The sequence below is a fragment of the Mustela erminea genome, chromosome 4 (genome assembly GCF_009829155.1).
Source record: "Mustela erminea isolate mMusErm1 chromosome 4, mMusErm1.Pri, whole genome shotgun sequence".
Classification (NCBI taxonomy): Eukaryota; Metazoa; Chordata; class Mammalia; order Carnivora; family Mustelidae; genus Mustela; species Mustela erminea.
In genome coordinates this window covers 45,912,114-45,930,553 of record NC_045617.1, presented here as the reverse complement: position 1 = coordinate 45,930,553, position 18,440 = coordinate 45,912,114, and the positions used below count along the sequence as shown (strand labels likewise).

Sequence of the window (18,440 nt, the reverse complement as noted above, 5' to 3'; positions counted from 1 at the left end):
CTCCAAAACTGCCCTCAGATAATCTTATCTCTTGCAGACATAGGACTGTCATCAATGAAAGTCAGGGAGTCTAATCTCATAAGCTTCTGAATTACAATGTATATGGTTAAGTTAAATCCCTAGCCTCACCACAGTTTCCTTTGTGAAAGGATATTTGTTGAGAAGAAAAACTAGAAAGGGACAGGGTGATGGGTACTAACGAGGGCACGTGTTGTGATGAGTACTGGGTGTTATACTTAACTAATGAATCATTGAGCACCACATCCAAAACTAATTATGTACTATATAGTTGCTAACTAAACATAATAAAAAAACAAAACAAAACAACAACAACAACAACAAAAACTAGAAAGGAGACTGCTTGGGTAGATTCAAATCAAAGTGAGCCACACTTGCTAGCAGAAGCTTTTCCTTCTCAGTCTGAAAAGGCTGGTCCTGCCTTGCTTGGTAAAGGTGGCTGTGATCAAGCCACCTTTAAAGAGGGAATGAAAATTTTTCTCACGTCCAATCCATTTATTTCTCATCCCTGTCCCCTCGCCAACTGCCTCAGTACCTAGAATGAGGTTGAGAAGGCAGCAATCCCTGCATGGCTAAGGGAGACTAGTACAAAGTCTGACCCAAGAGGAAAAAATATACATGCTAAAAGAAGTCCAAGTTCTTGCAAATTTCTGTTGGCAGTAGGGCTGCCAGATAATGCAAGATACTAAGTTAAATTTGAATTGTAAATAGATAACTTTTTAGCACAGATATGTCCCAAATATTGCATAGGACTTACTAATATTAAAAAAAAAATTCCTGTTGAGCTGAATACAAATGTAACTGGGCATCTTACAGTTTTTCCTCTGTATCTGGCAACCATTATTGATAAGAATGTAGAGAGTTGATATGGATTATAAAGGTTCTGAACAGGAAGGAAAGTTTATTATATTAGATTTTGTGACAGAATTGATAACTTTCAATTTGGGTGAACATGCTAAAAAACATGGATTCGAAATGCTAGCTGGATCAACTGGAAGTATGGATTCGAAATGCTAGCTGGATCAACTGGAAGTAGCTCTAACACAGTGATTACCAAACTGAAATCCTAGACCAGGAGCAACAGCACCACTCCGGACCTTATTAGGAATGCAAATTTTCAGGCTCAACCCCAGACCTACTGAATTAGGAACACTGGGTTAAGGTTTAGCGTTCTGAATTTTAATAAGCTCTCCAAATAGTCTTGAGAAATGTCATTGAAACTCAGCCAAGAGCACTTATTCCTCTTCTGCAGAAGAGACCTTTTTTTAGGGTGAGTAGGTCCAGGGAAAGGGGTCATATCGAGACTTTTCAGAACCACTAACTCTAAACTGATGGGACTTCCTAGGGACTTCACTCTATGTTCTACCAACTTGAGTGGAAGCTTTTTGGGGTAGGTGATAAAAGAAAATGAGATCAGTGGATGTACACAACTATCTGTGGTCATTTCCCCAGTTAACCTGAATATACAGGTGGAAAAGAAACACTTTGAAACTGGCAGAGTCCCCACACTGGTTTCCTGACCTCTTGAAAGATACAGGGGTAGCAATTCCACCATTTCCTCAGTTAGCTTGTATATCTGGTTGGTGAAATGGAAGGTAGGTAGAGAGTTACAATAGGTTACTGTGAACCTAACCAGGTGATGACCCTAACTTGCAGATTTCTAGACGTGTTCTTCTTACCAGCATAAAATCAGCATTATTCTTTTTTTTTTTAATCAGCATTATTCTTGACACCTGATGGGCAGCTATCAAACTAGCAAACTCTTGGATCCCTATATCAATAAATGGAGCCCACAAGAAGTAGTTTGCTTTCATCTGGCAGTGACGACAGGATACGCTTGGTGACTTATTTCAAGGATATCAACCTCTCTGGCTATTACAATCCCATGGGTTATCATGTTAATGACATCAGGCTGATTGAACCCAGTGGGCAAGAATTTCAGTTATGCGAGGTGCCCTGATAAGTCCCATGTATGTCACGGGGTGGGAGAGAGTATTTATGAAAGTTCAGAGACCTGCTACATCAACAAAGTCTTAGGGTCCAAAGGTCCCCTCCATGTGAAAGACAAATTAACTCACCTTGCAACCCTTATAACTAAAAAAGGTAGGCAGAGGTTTGCTGAGCTTTTTTAGTTTTAGAGGTAACATACAACATGTATGTGTTCTGCTCCAAAAAGAGTATCAGGTGTGGTGTCAGGTACAAGTAGGATCCAGATCAGAGGAAGGCCCTGCAACTGCTCCAAACTGGAACCACATGGTCCTTTGTTCCCGAAGACGTGAAAGTACTCAAAGTGCCTGCAGGAGATCCAAATGCTGCAGAATGCATCTGGCATACTCCAATAGGAAAACACAGTGGAAACCTCTAGTGCTTTGGAGCAGAGCCATGTCTTCTTCAGACAGCAACTAATCTCCTTTGGAAAAACTGTTCTTGGCTTGCTTATAGAGACTAAGATTCTAACCATAGAATATCGAGTGATCATAAGACCTCAAGTGTTAGTTATCTAATATACATACCCATGAGCTGGACAAGTACAAGAACACTCTATCAACAAATGAAAGTGGTATAGAAGTGGTCAGCCTCAAGGCAATCCTGAATACCCATGTGGGTTGTACAAACAGATGGCTCAGATTCCCACTGTACCTACTCTTCTGTTTTGCATCTCTCTCCAATCATACCCTTGGTCTCTGGGGAGTTCCCCATGACCACGGGTCTGAGGAGAAAAAGAATTCAAGGTTGGTTTAGAGATGGTTTCTCATGCCAGCACTAGTTATTACTATTTTTATTTTTTATTTTTTAAAAGACCTGATTTACTTGAGAGAGAGAGAATGAGTGGGAGGGGGGCAGAATGCAGATACCATGCAGAGCAAGAAGCCCAACACAGGACTCGATCCCAGGACCCTGGGATCACGAGTAGAAGGCAGACGCTTAACCAACTGAACCAACCAGGTACCCAGTGTCGGCACTAGTTAAAAGTGGCTTGCTAAGTCATTATCCTGCCAAACGGGTGACTTTGAGAGAAGAAAGAAATCCTTTACTGTAGGCCAAACTTCAAAGCAGTATATCTATTTGATTTCCAATTTATATCAAAGGAAAGATGGTGAGCTGGAGTGCCTGGGTGGCTCAGTTGGTTAAGCATCTGACTGTTGATTTCAGCTCAGGTCATATTCTCAGGTTTGTGGGATTAAGTTCCACGTCGGACTCTGAACTCAGCACAGAGTCTGCTTGAGATTCTCTTTCTCCTCCCTCTGCTCCTCCCCAATGTGTGCTCTCCCTCTCTCAAATAAATAAATGAATAAAATCTTAAAAAAAAAAAATGATGGTGAGGGGGGCCTGGGTGGCTCAGTGGGTTAAGCCTCTGCCTTTGGCTCAGGTCATGACCTCAGGGGACTGGGATCAAGTCCCTGCATTAGGCTCTCTGCTCAGCAGGGAGCCTGCTTTCCCCCTCTCTCTCTGCCTACTTGTGATCTCTATCTCTGGTTCAAATAAATAAATAAAATCTTTTAAAAAATGGTGAGACAAATAGAACTATACCAAAATATGAGCAATGACTAACTGCTGGACTCAATGACCAGGGACTTGGAATAAAATAAAACTGGAAGGTTGGTAACAAGAAGGGCTGGAGAAAAGGTAGTGGGTGGACCTCTCAGAATGGATAAGAGCAGGAGACAATTTTCATTCCATACAAAGGTAGACTAAAGCGCATATGCCACAAAAAGTTTCTCAGTGATCCAGGGATAAAAGGACTGATGAACATACTGCCTATTACGTCAGAAATGGAAGTCATGAATAGGTCCAGGAACATAGTCTGATATATTTGCATCCTTGCTAAGTCCCCAGTCGGTCAATGCCCGAGATCAACCCTGAGCTTCTGTCATGGCGTCATTACCAAGGGACTATAGCGTCATCCACCAAGTAACAAGTTAAAGATTAATTCTTTTTACCAGAGAAAAGAGCAGTGATCCCTCTATTCCAGAATAGTTAGTTTATCTTGGGTAAAGATTTATCACCTCTGCCCATACGGCTTTGCCAGTACCACCATCTGGGAAATTATTCTCCGTCACAGTATCTCACATGATATTATTTTGCTGCACAAGAAGTGAGACAAGAGACGTACCCCACAGGATTTGTCAGTCTTAGCATGAATCCCTACCCTCCAGAAATAGCGGACCTTACATAATGATGGAACAGTCTACAGAAGACACTATTTTAAACCCACTCTAAGAAGATACCTTTAGAGTCAGAGATTCTAGTATATGCTCTGAACCACTGGTCAGTCTATGGGCCACTGTTCACCATAGCTAGAGTACACGGGTCCAGAAACCTAGGAGCTGGAGTGGCTCTTCTATTATACTTAATGAGGTGGCAATGGCTTCTTATTCCCTATCCGTCACTAGGGGTAGCATCAGAGGTAGCTGTGAGCACAGTGGAGCAGGACTTACTAGGACTTATTCTAAGAGGCAAAGCCTAGAAACTTCAGTCATTCTAGTATTTTACTGAGCACTAAAATCCCTGCATGGAAATCCCTTCCTGTTTAAAACATCTAGAGTGCTTTCTGTTTCTTGCACTTAATCTTGACTGATGTAAGAATAGAGAAATGTGACCTGAACAAATAATATATTTAGATTTATCTATTAAAGCTACGCATTCTGATATAGTCTTTATTCAAAGACACCATTCAGCAGTTCTACCTACCAAGTAAGTTAATAACGCCATCATTGTAGCAAGCAAAAAGTTTGATAAGATCTTTGAAAAGAAGCATAAATGCAGCATTTATGACACCATTTGTTAGCTCATTGGGATGCACCTAGAAATAGATAAAAATGTAACATGTTAATTACATGTTATCAAATGACAATTTTTCTCAGGGTACATGAAAATGTCTCAAGGGATTACTAAGAAATTATTTCATGTTCTATAAATCTTCTTACATTGTCAAAATATTTTATTTTCATGAATCAGATATGTTTATCTGAACTTTCCATTTTGAGATAACCACAAATCCACAGGCAGCGGTAAAAAATATAGAGATGCTATGCACGATTTACCCAGTTTCTCCTAAAGATAACATCTTACAAAAGTGCTATACAGCAGCACCACCAGCATATTGAGATTGCTATAATCTACTAGTCTTACTTAGATTTCCCCAGTTTCGCTTACACTTCTTTTGAACAGGGGCTTCTCTATCTATTCGTACCACACATGCAAGCTAGGGCATTTACCACCATACTCAAGAAAAGGGTATGGTTTTAAGAGACATGTCATGTTGGTATTGCCAGGAGGAAGGGCCATGACCAGAGAAAAACAATTCTCTTTGATGGATGGTGTCATTTAAGCAGTCTATATAAAAAGGCTTCTAAAAGCAGGCTAAGATATTTAACTAGTTAGTTATCGAGGCTAAAGATCCATCTTGCAGCTACTTCACCCTGTTAAACACCACAGGAGACCATCACCCTGCTCCGAACACAAGGTTCCAGGAATGCAACGTTTGTAGTTTTCCACGACTTAAGTAAACACCCAGGAAACAGTGCAATCTGGATAACCACAGTCATCTCTACCATGCTAGGAGCCTACACGAAGTGTTCATCTGGTTCATCAAAATGAAGGACATCTCAATCTGCTTCCTGAGTAGATTTCCAGGTGTACCTGGAGCCCACCTTCAAACAGAAGACAGGACTAACTGTGTAGGGCACGTTATCTAGGGAGGTACATACATCAAACTCAAGCAGTGCATCAATCTGTCCCTGTAGTATCGGCATACTCTTGAGTAGCTTTTCAGGAGCCATTGTCCTCATTACACCATCGGCCCTACAATTGTTTAAGAAAAAGAAAAAGATGCAACTTCCTTGTTTGTAGAAAATTCGAGACCGCGTGCATTCTTCCAAGCTGCTCTCCCTCCATCTCCTTGTTAATCTTGTGGCAGGATTCTGAGATATTAAGAGGCTGTAGTTGACTCCCCCCTCTACACTACTTCTTCTTCCCCATTCTTATTCCTCAAGCACATGGGCAGTGCTTTCTTCCTCTCTGCACTGCCCTCGGGAAGAAAGCAGTGGTTTGGATAAAAGAGATCAGTTGAATTACTGGATGGATTTTCCCAAATCTGTAACAGAGGTGTAAGTTTTGTGAATGCCAGTTAGTTTTTTAAGAAAGAGAGAACACATGTCTTAGAAGTCTTCAAAACCTGTAGGACTGGGAGTGCGGAGTGTATACTATTAACTCTCAAGGGAAGAAACATGCAAGCTGATAGGCACGGGTTGGCCAAAAGGAGATAGAGTTTAACCAGCTGCGGAGGACACAACTGGAGGTTCATGCGAGAGGGTGCATCAGGCAGGGCACTGAACCCCGTGTCTGCCCACAGGCCCCTTATGGACCCTCTGCCACCAGTGATGGTCCAGCTGGGCAGTATTAGAGTAGTTGAGGAAATACCCAGCTCATGTCAAGAGGCTAAAAATGTCAACTTTCAGGGCATCTCCCACTTCAAGGGTAGGGAAAGCATCCCAAAGTATCCTTGTGTGCCCCTTTATGGGATGCAGAAGTTTCTAAGAAGGCTATAGACCTACTGAAGAAAGGCTACAGTGCAGCTGGGTACATCAGCTACGGCTGCCAGGGGCCATGTAAGAAGTCAGAGGAAGACATGGAAACTAGAATCATCTCTAAGGAGAAGGGGATGACATAAAAACCTTAAATTTGTAAAATGTTCACCCACCAGAAACTAATTTATTTTGAACACACAAGTTTATATTGTTCAGCACCATAATTAAAACATAATTGAAAGCTAAGGCTGGGTCACTGTTAGAAAAATAGAGTGTTGCCTTTTTGTGTGAATTCTTGAGATTAAAATATTAAACATTCTACAATACCTTGCCATTATTTCAAGTCAGGAACAGATACAAGATTTCCACAAGTTTATGGCTGAACACTTCTGATTAAATTCAACAACTATTTAGAGGGAAATAAATGGTAATTATGAATTAAAATATAAGTGTTTCAATGAGGTTTTGTCAATCTGTGGTTAGTATTAATAATCAGTTCAGTTATGGGGTGTGTGTGTGTGTGTGTGTGTGTGTGTGTGTGATACTAGGACATTATTACCTCTCAAGAACAGATTTAACCATATACATGGTTCAGTTTCACTTCAATCAAAACACACTGAAATAACCATTGTAAACTAGAGCCACTGTTCTTTGAACTCTGAATGAACTTTAAATTCTCTCCATTTAAAATTATTTAAAGGAATATATGAGCTTAAGAATTTTGATTTGAACTTAACAAATAAAATGTTATATACCATGTCACTTCTGAGCAGTGAATCAGATTTTCTGCATGCAAATATAAATAAAATAACGTATACTACAACGTCAAGGCTAACTTCTGTAATACTATTGAGTCTCTTTTTTCAGGTGATTATAAACTGGGCCTTCATGACCAAAATTATCTGGCATTTAAGCTTTAGCTAAGTCAAGTATGCCTCAAAGACTTACTCTCAAATAAATATGAGAAAGAAGAAAACATACCCTTTCTTCACTCTGGCAAAATCAAATGCCATCTGTCTGTAAGAGAAAGCCTTTTCATTCAAATATCTACTATAACGCCTTATGAAGGTAGACATATCATAACCTGGGGGAAGGGGCAGAAGAAGTAAAACTAATTAATACAATACCTTCCATTGTGTTTCAACTAGTACCAATTTAAAAAAAAAACAAAACCTCTCCAAATGTAAATAATGCTAGAATGAAGTCAATAAAGGCAGCAGAAAGTCCTCACTTAAAATCTTACTGCAAGCAAAAATACTTCAGGCATGAGACATTCCAAGACATTTCAATTTCGTTATGTTACCATCCAAATAGAGAATGTCTTTTCTGAATTTTCCTTGCATTTTTGTTCACCATTTCATCTAACATGCTGTTTCAGGCTTAATATTTGTAGCTTTCTGAGAACTACCCATTTGCTTGGTGTGCTCACCTTATACATAATAGGCGACCAGTAACTATGATGAATGAGCCTATGACCGTAGTTTAAATTTACTAATTTACAAAGAATGTTTAAGACTGGAATCTCTTTTTTTTAAATTAGGAAAGTATCTTTTATTTCATTGCCTTTTGTACTTTCATAAACAAACAACTGTGGGTCTAGAATACTGACTGTTAAGGTAAATGCTGAAAAGGACAAAAAGTAAAATATGTAATTTATAAGCTGAGTTTTCTAACAATTAAATATTTTGAAGCTCTACAAAGTAACTAATTACTTTAATATTTTTTCTTAAATACCCAACAGAACTACCAGCTATACTAATTATATATTATGAACCTCATTTCAAAAAACAAAACAAAACCCTGTATCAAAAGCATTATCCAAAAAATTAGAGAACATATTCTCACCATGGGATCCACTTTTGTCCAAAAAATTGCTGAGATTGAACAGTGTATTTCTAGAGGCCAAGTACTGAATAAATCTCTGTAAAAAACAAAAACCAAGAATTAAAACCAATATTCCCAAATCATATCTATAAACAATTTCAGATTCTAAAGGATATTGCAGATTCTCACTATGATTTTTTTTTTTTTTACTTAGTTATTATAAAGTTTCCTAGTCTGCTTTCTCTAAGGAGGAAAAAAGACTGAAAAGTACTCACTAAATTAGAATTAAATTTTATGATCATTCATTTTTTATATAACAAAAACACTGCAGTTTAATATGATTCAGTAGGTATTCCATATAAAATGGGTAATTTTTATTTTATTAATATTTTCCAAAATTAAGTATTTTTGTGAAAGCAATTTTCACTTAAAGGTATAAAAGACTGTTCCTAATGGGAAAAATAGTTTTATTGTTTCTTTCTTTTAACAATTTTGCCCATTAATGTATTTATATGGTATATACCTTTTAGGTACGAGTAATATTTAATATTTCAATGTCTCCAAGAGAATGTTTAACTTCACATTTTTTAAAAAAATAGCTAAACAGAAGATTAAAATTGTATCTCGATGATTTTGAACATATATTCCTGATTAATGAAAAGTAGAAGAGCCTTCCATATATGCCTCCCTTCCAAAACAAGAAAAGTTAAGTTTACTTCATTTACCTCATTTCCATGCACCATGAGATGATGTGTTGTGACTAAAGCTTTAAATACAACCACCCAGCTACTGTTTGTTGCCCTCTCAAAGAGTGTGTCGGCCATCTGAGGAATATTAACATTGGTCTCATTGGTAGCCTGGATCAAATCTACAAAAGCAGAAGAAATCCAACAATAATATTAATCATTACATACAGAACGCCATTTCAAATGTTAAACATTTAAGCCTATTTACTAAAACACAAGTCCCAAAATTGCTTTGACAATAGCTAACAACCAAATTTAAAAAATTAGGCCTTAATATTTTGTACATGCACACACAAATACATGATTTAGCCAATGCATTTGTGTTTTTTTTTTTTAAGTTTATTTTTTCCATTGAATTCTCTTCTGAATTTTATGTTTTCTGGTACCGATGTCATTCTTTAAAATTACAAACTCCAGGAAAGCTAAGTCTCTTGTTAATTCTTCTTTTCTAGTATAATGTCTCAAACACAACCAAGCTTACTTGATACACCAAGTGAAGGCAATAACATAAATGTATTTCTTTGAAACATTAAGCAGCTAAATGCATACTTCACTTAGATTTTAAGTTTGATGAGCGCTAATAAATATATTTGCCACCGAAGTGGCAGAATGAGCGCAAATAGTAAAAAAAAAAAAAAAGAAAAAAAGAAAAAAATTCCATTACACTTACTTAAGCTTCCAAAAAATACCACGCATGCATTGAATTACTATTATGTGACCTGAGTTGATAAGAGTAAACCTTTAAAATGCACTCACTGTCCACATTGACATATTATCTGTATGATTCCAGCTGTACCTCAGGGGAAAAAAATTTTTTTATATAGTAGCCAAGGTGGGCTGCCCAGCATTCAGAGAAAGTGGTGAGTACTGTGAAAAAGTTATCTGAAGCAAAAAAAAAAAAAAAAAATTATCTGAGGCAATCAAAGATCAACATATTAAGAAAAAGAAGCTAAGCCACAGGGGGCAGAGTTCAGAGTGGCTCAGTTGACCCTTGAACCACATGGGTGTGAACTGCAAGGGTCCACTTTCACACAGGTTTTTCTTTCTTTTATAGTCCAGTACTATAAATGTATTTTCTCTTCCTTATGATTTTCTTTTTAAAAATTTTTTATTTATTTTAATTTATTTGATAGACAGAGATTACAAGTAGGCAGAGAGGCAGGCAGAGAGAGGGGGAAGCAGGTTCCCTGCTGAGCAGAGAGCCCGATGCAGGACTCGATCGCAGGATGCTGGGATCATGACCTGGGCTGAAGGCAGAGGCTTTAACCCACTGAGCCATCCAGGTGCCCTTCCTTATGATTTTCTTAATAACTTTCTTTTCTCACTTTATTGTAAGGAATATAGTATTTTACACACGTAACATAAAAGAAGTATGTTAATTGACTATGTTATCAGTAAGGCTTTTGGTCAGCAGTAGGATTTTGGAGGAGTCAACGTTATGCTCAGATTTTTGGCTATGCAGGTGGTCGATGCCCCTAATTCCCTGACATTGTTCAAGGGTCAGCTGGTGCTTGCTACAGCACAGTCTGGCCTCCTCAAGATGATACTACAAGACTTCCTTCACAGGCCACACCCATCTTGCAGAGAACTCATGATACTCAGCTACAAGAAAATCCCATGCAACAAATGCAGAGACACAGACCCATCCTTTTCCTTATTCAAAATCCACACTCAGTAATCATGCAACTATGCATCTGCTTTATGCATTTCTGTATTTTACAAAAACAAATGTTTTTAAAAAGTTGATGCTCCATGTCTGAAATAAATTCTAGACTAGAGGGTATAAGTAACTGTTACAAATTATAAATGGACCAGAGCAGGCTTAGTTTTTACTTTATTTTAAATTCTAGTCATCATCCCTATTCACTTTAACACCTTCCCTCAATGTTTTTCCTTTATTAGAATTCTACTCATCCTTCAGGAAATCTTTCCTGGTCCCCTTAAATGAAACCCCATGTGGCCTTCTGCTGCTTTAAAACTTAAAGCATTTCGTTCCTGGTGGTTATTCAGGTTAGATGTGTATGGGTCGTTAAGTTTCTACCATACCAAAGCTGCCTGATGATGGAAACGGTCACGTGAATGTCTGTTTTATGTGCAAAGCTTTGCAGAGCACTGTGGACAATAAACAATTGTTGAACAAATGGACACCCCCCCATACCATAACCCAAAATATAAGCAAACAGTTCTTCTTTTGTTTTTTTTTTAATTGACATATAAGGTATTATTTGCCCCAGGGGTACAGGTCTGTGAATCAATCAGTCTTAAACAATTCACAGCAGTCACCATAGCATATACCCTCTCCAGTGTCCATCACCCAGCCACCCTATCCCTCTCCTCCCGACCTCCCAGCAACTCTCAGTTTGTTTCCTGAGATTAAGAGTCTCTTATGGTTTGTCTCCCTCCCCAGTCCCATCTTGTTTCATTTTTTCCCTCCATTCCCCTAATAAGCCCCCCTGCCCTGCCTCTCAAATTCCTCATATCAAAGAGATCTATGATAACTTTCTCTGACTGACATTATGGTAAACGGTTCTTTAAAAAAGAAAAATCACTAAGCTGTGACACTGTTTTCTAAGACTCTATCATGGGACTATTTTACACTTGAAACTCAGTGTCAGTCACAAACTCTTCTATTCATTTAGTTATTGAACTGGGCTCTGGGGATACAGAAACATATTGCTGGTCAGAAGAGACAAGTGCCTGTTCAGAGAATAGAGAAAATCATATATGAAACGAGCAAAGAGAGGCAGCAAGAGAGAGCAAAGAGAGCCCAGGTCCAGGGGCTAGCTTCGCCCTGACTAGTTGTACAACTCTGGCAAATTAAATGCCTCTTTAACTTAGGGCCTCATCTTTAAAATGGGAAGTAATCATTGCTACCTTTCAGGACTATTATAAGGGTTTTAAAGCGTCTGAACATAGCAGGCACCCAAAATAATTGTTTGTAAATACTGCTATACACACAATGCATTATGAGAACAGAGTGGAGTACTAGGAAAAACTCCATGGGGAGGATCCTAAAGTCGGTTCTTCCATGGGAGAGGAGTGAGTAGGACATATTTACCAAGTGTGCAAACAAAGTAGGGAGGCCTAAGAGGTGGTGAGTCCTTGGAGAACTGTGGTAGTGTGGGGGCTAGGTATATTGTGGGCTGGTGTTAGGAGGAACTTAACTAAAGAGCTAGGGGATGACCACTGAGGGATCTCACACATGGCTGAACAGTTTGGACTTCACTCTATGGACCAACAGGAGTCCTTGAAGTATTTTAGCAGATTGTATGAGACTTCACTTCTACAGTCAACCACATCATTCAGTGACTACTAAATTCTATCTTCAAGGTAAGCAGAGGCATAGGATAAGGAACAATTACTTTTGTCTGGAAAGATATACTAGAAGACAGGAAAAGAGGAAGGTAGAAAGCCCAGTTGAGAGTCAGATGAGGTTAACCTGGCCAATGAATAGGCAGTGGGAACAGGAGATAATGAATGGAGCAGAAAGATACTCAGATCAGGAGGCTCAACTGATGGGATTTCCAGGTGAGCAAATGGATATTAAAGGGGAAGGGAAAAGGAATTGTGAAAAATTTCAGATATCTGATTTGGGGTCCAGTAAATGTTTTTTTTGTTTTTGTTTTTGTTTTGTTTTTTTACTGAAAAGGGAGGAAAGTTGGTTTCAAAGAAGACAAACTATTTTGAACACAAACATTTGAAGTAGCTGCTGGAGATTTGTGTTGAGATGTCTGATAAGGGACTGGAAGCATGTTCTAAAGTTCAGGACAAACATTTAGCCTCAATACTAATTTGGGAGTCATCAACAACAAAATGGGAGCTGATATCATGAAAGCAAAAGAGGTAACCCAGAAATCCTACAAAAAAAAAAAAAATGGAAATTATGTTATACATAAGTGAAGAAGTAAGAATCAGAGCTAAGAAAGACCAAATTTTAGAGATGAATTGAAGAAGAGTGAGTGAAATAACAGTCAGATGGTAAGCAGAAGCCCAGGAAAGTGAGAGTGAGAGCCAAATAAGAAAAGAGCTTCAAAAATTCAAGAAGCAATTAGGGGTCACCAATGTCAAAAACTATAGAGTCCTCACAAGCTGAACATGAAGAACAGAACATGTGTAACTATGGGACAACTGCCATGGGAAGGAAATAAAGCTCAAATATAGAATACATATTTATAACATAAATAAGGGAGGAAGGTTTTTTTGTGGTTTAAAGATGGGAGATGTGGTTTAAAGATGTGGTTTAAAGATGGGTTTAAGCATGTTTAACACTAAGTAGCAAAAGGCAAAAAGAGGTGAAGGTAAAAAAGAGAATAGAGATGACGTATGGGAAAGTCTAGAGGCAGAATGAACTTTAGAATTCAGGGCTCATAAGTCAGAGTTAGCCTCAAAGAGAAAGGTCACACACTAGGAGAGTAAGGACGGGTGTTAGAGTGGAAATGGAAGAAAGACCAGCTAAGAAGCAAGTCCTCGATAAAGAAGAAATTGTAACTTTTATTAAATCTTGACTTTAAAATATTCATTTTTAAAAAACCCTATGTCAGGGGTTGGCAAACTACTGCTTGTTCGGCAATCTGGCTTGCTTAATAAAGTTTTATTGGAACACAGCCATGCCCATTTGTTTACATACTGTCTAAGGCTTTGTTTACGTACTGTTTTCATGCTACAGTGACACAGTTGAATAGTTACAACACTGAATTCAAACTAAATTCAGCGGTCCGCTAAGTCTGAGATTTACTCTCTGATCCTTTAGAGAAAATGTTCGCTGACCCTCTTCCATCACTAAATGGGAAGTTTGCATCACACCCCTCTGATGCACAACAGAGATTAATGGTTGTCTCAAGTAAAAGAAATTGCGTGTTTGAACTGGGAGCCGAACTAATTACTTGTGTAGACTACTATTGTACTTGAAAGAACGAACGACAGACTTCATGGTGATTCTGACTTGGTATTCAGCAGTTACTTCCTCAACAATAAAGTGAGTCTGTCACTTCAAAGAAAACAAATGACAGTACTGGTGGCCAATGATAAAATTCAATCGTTCAAGTAAAAATCAGAATTTTAGAAAAATTTTAATTTAGAAAAATCCTTACTGTGTCTGCCACAGTAAGCTTCACAATTTTCCCATTCTCTGATTGTTGGTGATGTTAGTATCACTTATATTATATAATGAAATAGGAAAACATTTTGGAAGATGTATCTCAGTGAACCAATATTTTTCAAAAGACTAGTATGAAATGTTACAAAATAATACATTTGAGGCACCTGGGTCTGCCTTCAGTTCAGGTCATGATCCCAGGTTCCGGGGATATAGCCCCGCATCTGCTCCTTGCTCCTTGCCTGCTTCTCTTTCTCCCTTTGCCTGCCAATCCCCATGCTTGTGCTATCAAATAAATAAATAAAATCTTAAAAAAAATACATTCAGTTAATTCAAAGTAAAGAAGACCAATGCCAGTAGACTTTAATGTAACATAGTACAAAAAAAAAAAAAATCCACTGTGTAGTTTCAGAATCAATATTGTGATTTAAATTCAAGAAAACACCACTTAAAGAGTTAGAGTATCAAAGGATATCCACAATTTTCTGAAAAAGCTATTAAAAGTGCTTTCTGCTTTCCAACTGTGTATCTGTGTGAAGACAGATTTTCCTCATACACTTTAACTAAAACAATACATTCCAAAAGACTGAATATAGAAACAGATAGGAGCATCTATCTTCTATTGAGTAAGACATAAAAAAGATGTATCAAGATATCAAACAATAGCACTCTTCTCACCATATTTTAGCTTTGGAAAATAATTATTTTCCCTACAAGTACTCTGTGTTAAATATATCAATAGGTTTATTATTGTTATTTTGAAATATTTAAAAATCTTCAGTTTTGATTTCTAATACATTAAATATCTAAAGATACAGGTCACATAATTGAAAGCTCTTTGAATTCCTAAATAATTTTAAACTACAAAAGTATCCTGAGACCAAACAGTTTGAGAGTTGCTATTCTTGATATATATCTAAAGAGAGAATTGCGAGGTTGTAGAGTATCCACATATTTAACTTTACAAAGTGTTTTTACATAGTGGTTGCAACATTTATATTCTTGCCAGTAATTTATATAAGTATCTGTCCATTGCTTTACTTGCTCACCAAATAAAGGGTTTCCATTTAAAGAATCTCAAAAACTTAAAGCATATATATAAACACACAGAAAAAAATGTTGCTGAAAATTGTAAATCTAAATGTTAAATATCTGTCATATTTTAATTCTTTAGAATTCAAAGCATTGGTTCACAGATCTGGTATCTACTTAGGATTTATGTATTTATTTGTCAGAGAGACAGAGAGAAAGAGAAAGAGTGCGAATAAGCAGGGGGAACTGGAGGCAGAGGGACAAATAGGTTCCCCATTGAGTAGGGAACCCAATGCGGGCCTTGATCCCAGGAACCTCGGATCATGACCTGAGCCAAAGGCAAATGCTTAACTGACTGAGCCACCCAGGCATACCAGATCTGGTACCTTTTTAAAGATAGGTTTTAAAAGAGCTTTATTGAAATACAATGGACATTTAAAAGACTGTACATATTTAAAGGATATTATTTGAAAAGTTTTGACAAACATGCCTCCATAAAACTATCATCAAAATCAAGATAATGAACATATTCATCACCCCCAAAACTTTCCTGGAGACCTTTTATAATTCCTCCTTCCTACCCCTTGCCATTTTTTGCTGCTGTTTCCTTAGCAACCACCAATTTGCCATCAGTCAATATACCTTAGTTTGTATCTTCTAATACAGCAAAAATTCTCTAATAAAGAGAATCATATATGGAGGGGAAGGGAAGCAAGGGAGAGGTCTGGCTTTCACTTATTATAATCTATTTTGAGATTCCTCCGGTTGCTGCACATTTCAGTAGTTCCAATAGTTCATTCATTTTTATTACTGAGGTGCATTCTGTTACATGGATACAGCAAAATTGTTCATTCATTCACCTATTGATGGACATCTGGAGTGATTCCAGTTTTTATTATTACAAGTAAAGTTGCTATGAACACTTGTGTATGAGGATGTGGATGGACATATGCTTTCAATTCCTTGGGTAACTTCCTAAGAATAGACTGTTCAGATCATTTTGAAGTAAATATTTAAGAAACTGCCTGTTTCCAAGATGGTTGTATCATGTTATATTCCCAGCAGCAGTGTACTGGCACTCCAGTTTATTTTTTGCCATTCTAACAGGTGTTACATGGTGTCTCATGGTCTCATTTCTTTGCATTTCTGTAATAGCTATTAACGTTGAACACATTTTTCATGTGCTTTTTGTTACTTTATTTGCCACAGGTATAAATTCTTGCCCATTTTTATCAGATTGTTTATTTTCTAATTGTCAAACTATTTTGGATCAAGTCCATTATCAGAAATATTTGCAAATATTTTCTCCAAATCTATGGCTTCCAATTTCATGACTTAAACAGTGTCTTTCAAAGAACAGAAATTCTCAATTACAATGAAGTCCTGTCTACTAAGTTCTTCTTTAAGTATTCATGCTTTTGTGTTATGCCTAAGAAATCTGCTTGAGTCAAAGTCACAAAGATTTTCTCCTGTGTTTCTTCTACAAGTTTTACAGTTTTAGGATTGTATATTTAGATCTATAATACATTGTTAATTTTTTTACTAAATGAGGTATGGATACAGGGTCTTTTTTTTTTCTTCATCTATCAAATTGTTCCAGCACTATTTGTTGAAAAACCTATTCTCTCCTACTTTTTATTTTCTCACTTTGTACCTTTGTCAAAAATCAACTGACCTCATTTCTTGGGGTCTATTTCAGGCCTTCTTCTGTTCTATTGATCTATTTGTCTGCTTTTATCTCAATATCACAGTATCTTTATTAATGTAATTTTTAATAATTCTTGAAATCAGGTAGTGTTAGCCCTCTCTTTTTCAACATAGTTTTTGTTCTTTTAAACCCTTTATGTTTCTGTTTACAAAGAATTTATCCATTTTAACAAAAAATGTCTGCTGGGATTTTGACAGAGATTATGTTGACTATATAGATCAATTTGGGGTGATCTGGCATTTTAGCAATACTGAGTCTTCCCACGTATGTACATAGTCTGTCTCTCATGTATTTAGATCTGCTTTAATTTGTCCCAACAGTGTTGCGCAGTGTTCAGTATTCAGGTCTCACGTGTATTTTATCAGATTCCTTCCTAAGTATTTCATATATTTTGATGATAAATATACAGTAAATGATAAAAAAAGATGGTAAATGGTATTGTTTCTTTTTCATTTGCTCTCCTAATTGTTTATTGCCAGTATTAAGAAATAAAACTTACATTTGTATATTGACTATGTCGCACAACATTGCTTGATTTTGTAGATTCTATCATAAATTCTGCATAGATGACATGATTTATGATAAAGCTAGTTTTTACTTCTTTCCAATCTTGATACTTTTTCCCTTATTTTTAAAATTAATTAATTAATTAATTAACACTTGGTATTGGTATTGGCCAGAATCTCCAATGCAATCTGAAGAGCAGTGAAAAAGAACATCCCTTTCTTTATTCCTGATCTTAACAGGAAAGCATTCAGTTTATTCAGTTTCTCACTAGTAGATGTGATGTTTGCAGTAGGTTTTTCCACACATATCCTATGTCCTATTAAGGAAGTCTCCTTCTATCCCTAATTTGTTGAGAGTGTTTTAATCATAAACGGATGTTGGATTTTGTCAAATATTTTTCTGTATCTATCGAGATGATCATACAGTTTTTCCTTTTCAGTCTATTATGGTAAATTACATTGATTTTTTGGTAAATATTTTACTGATTTATTTGAGAGGGAGAAAGTGCACAAGTGGGGGAGGAGCAGAGGGAGAAGCACAAGCAGACTCCCTGCTTAGCACAGAGCCGGACACAGGGTTCGATCCCACAGCCCTGAGATCATGACTTGAGCTGAAATTAAGAGTTGGATGCTTAGCCAACTGAGCCACACAAGGAGCCCCTAAATTGATTACTTTTCAAATGCTAAAGTAACCTTGCATTCTTGGGATAAACTCTTTTGGTCTTGATATTTTATCTATCAGTCAGAAGAATATGTGACTCTTCCTCTCAGGGTCATGCATTTGAGCCCCACATTGGGTGTAGAGATTACTTAAATAAATAAAACATTTTAAAAAAATAATTTTTACATTTATTTTCATGGGGGGTATCAGTCTATAGTTTTTTTTCCTTTAATATCTTTGTCTGGTTCTACAATTAGAGTAATGGTCTCACAAAATCAGTATTCTCTCATTTTCAATTTTCTGGAAGAGACTGTGTGTAA

The 18,440-nt window shown here is 37.1% G+C and overlaps 1 protein-coding gene across 12 annotated transcripts in view; it reads right to left on the bottom strand.

Annotated features, from left to right (window-relative positions):
- The window catches only part of SNAP91 (synaptosome associated protein 91), a 144,287-nt gene that overhangs the window by 86,051 nt on the left and 39,796 nt on the right, over positions 1 to 18,440 (bottom strand). For all 12 annotated transcript variants that reach the window (XM_032339157.1, XM_032339155.1, XM_032339156.1 and 9 more), the window contains 5 exons: positions 9,098 to 9,240; positions 8,394 to 8,469; positions 7,530 to 7,632; positions 5,730 to 5,823; positions 4,711 to 4,822 (listed from right to left, as the gene is read on the bottom strand). In XM_032339157.1, coding sequence (XP_032195048.1) covers positions 4,711 to 4,822; positions 5,730 to 5,823; positions 7,530 to 7,632; positions 8,394 to 8,469; positions 9,098 to 9,240 — 528 coding nt within the window. The remainder of the gene's footprint in view (positions 1 to 4,710; positions 4,823 to 5,729; positions 5,824 to 7,529; positions 7,633 to 8,393; positions 8,470 to 9,097; positions 9,241 to 18,440) is intronic.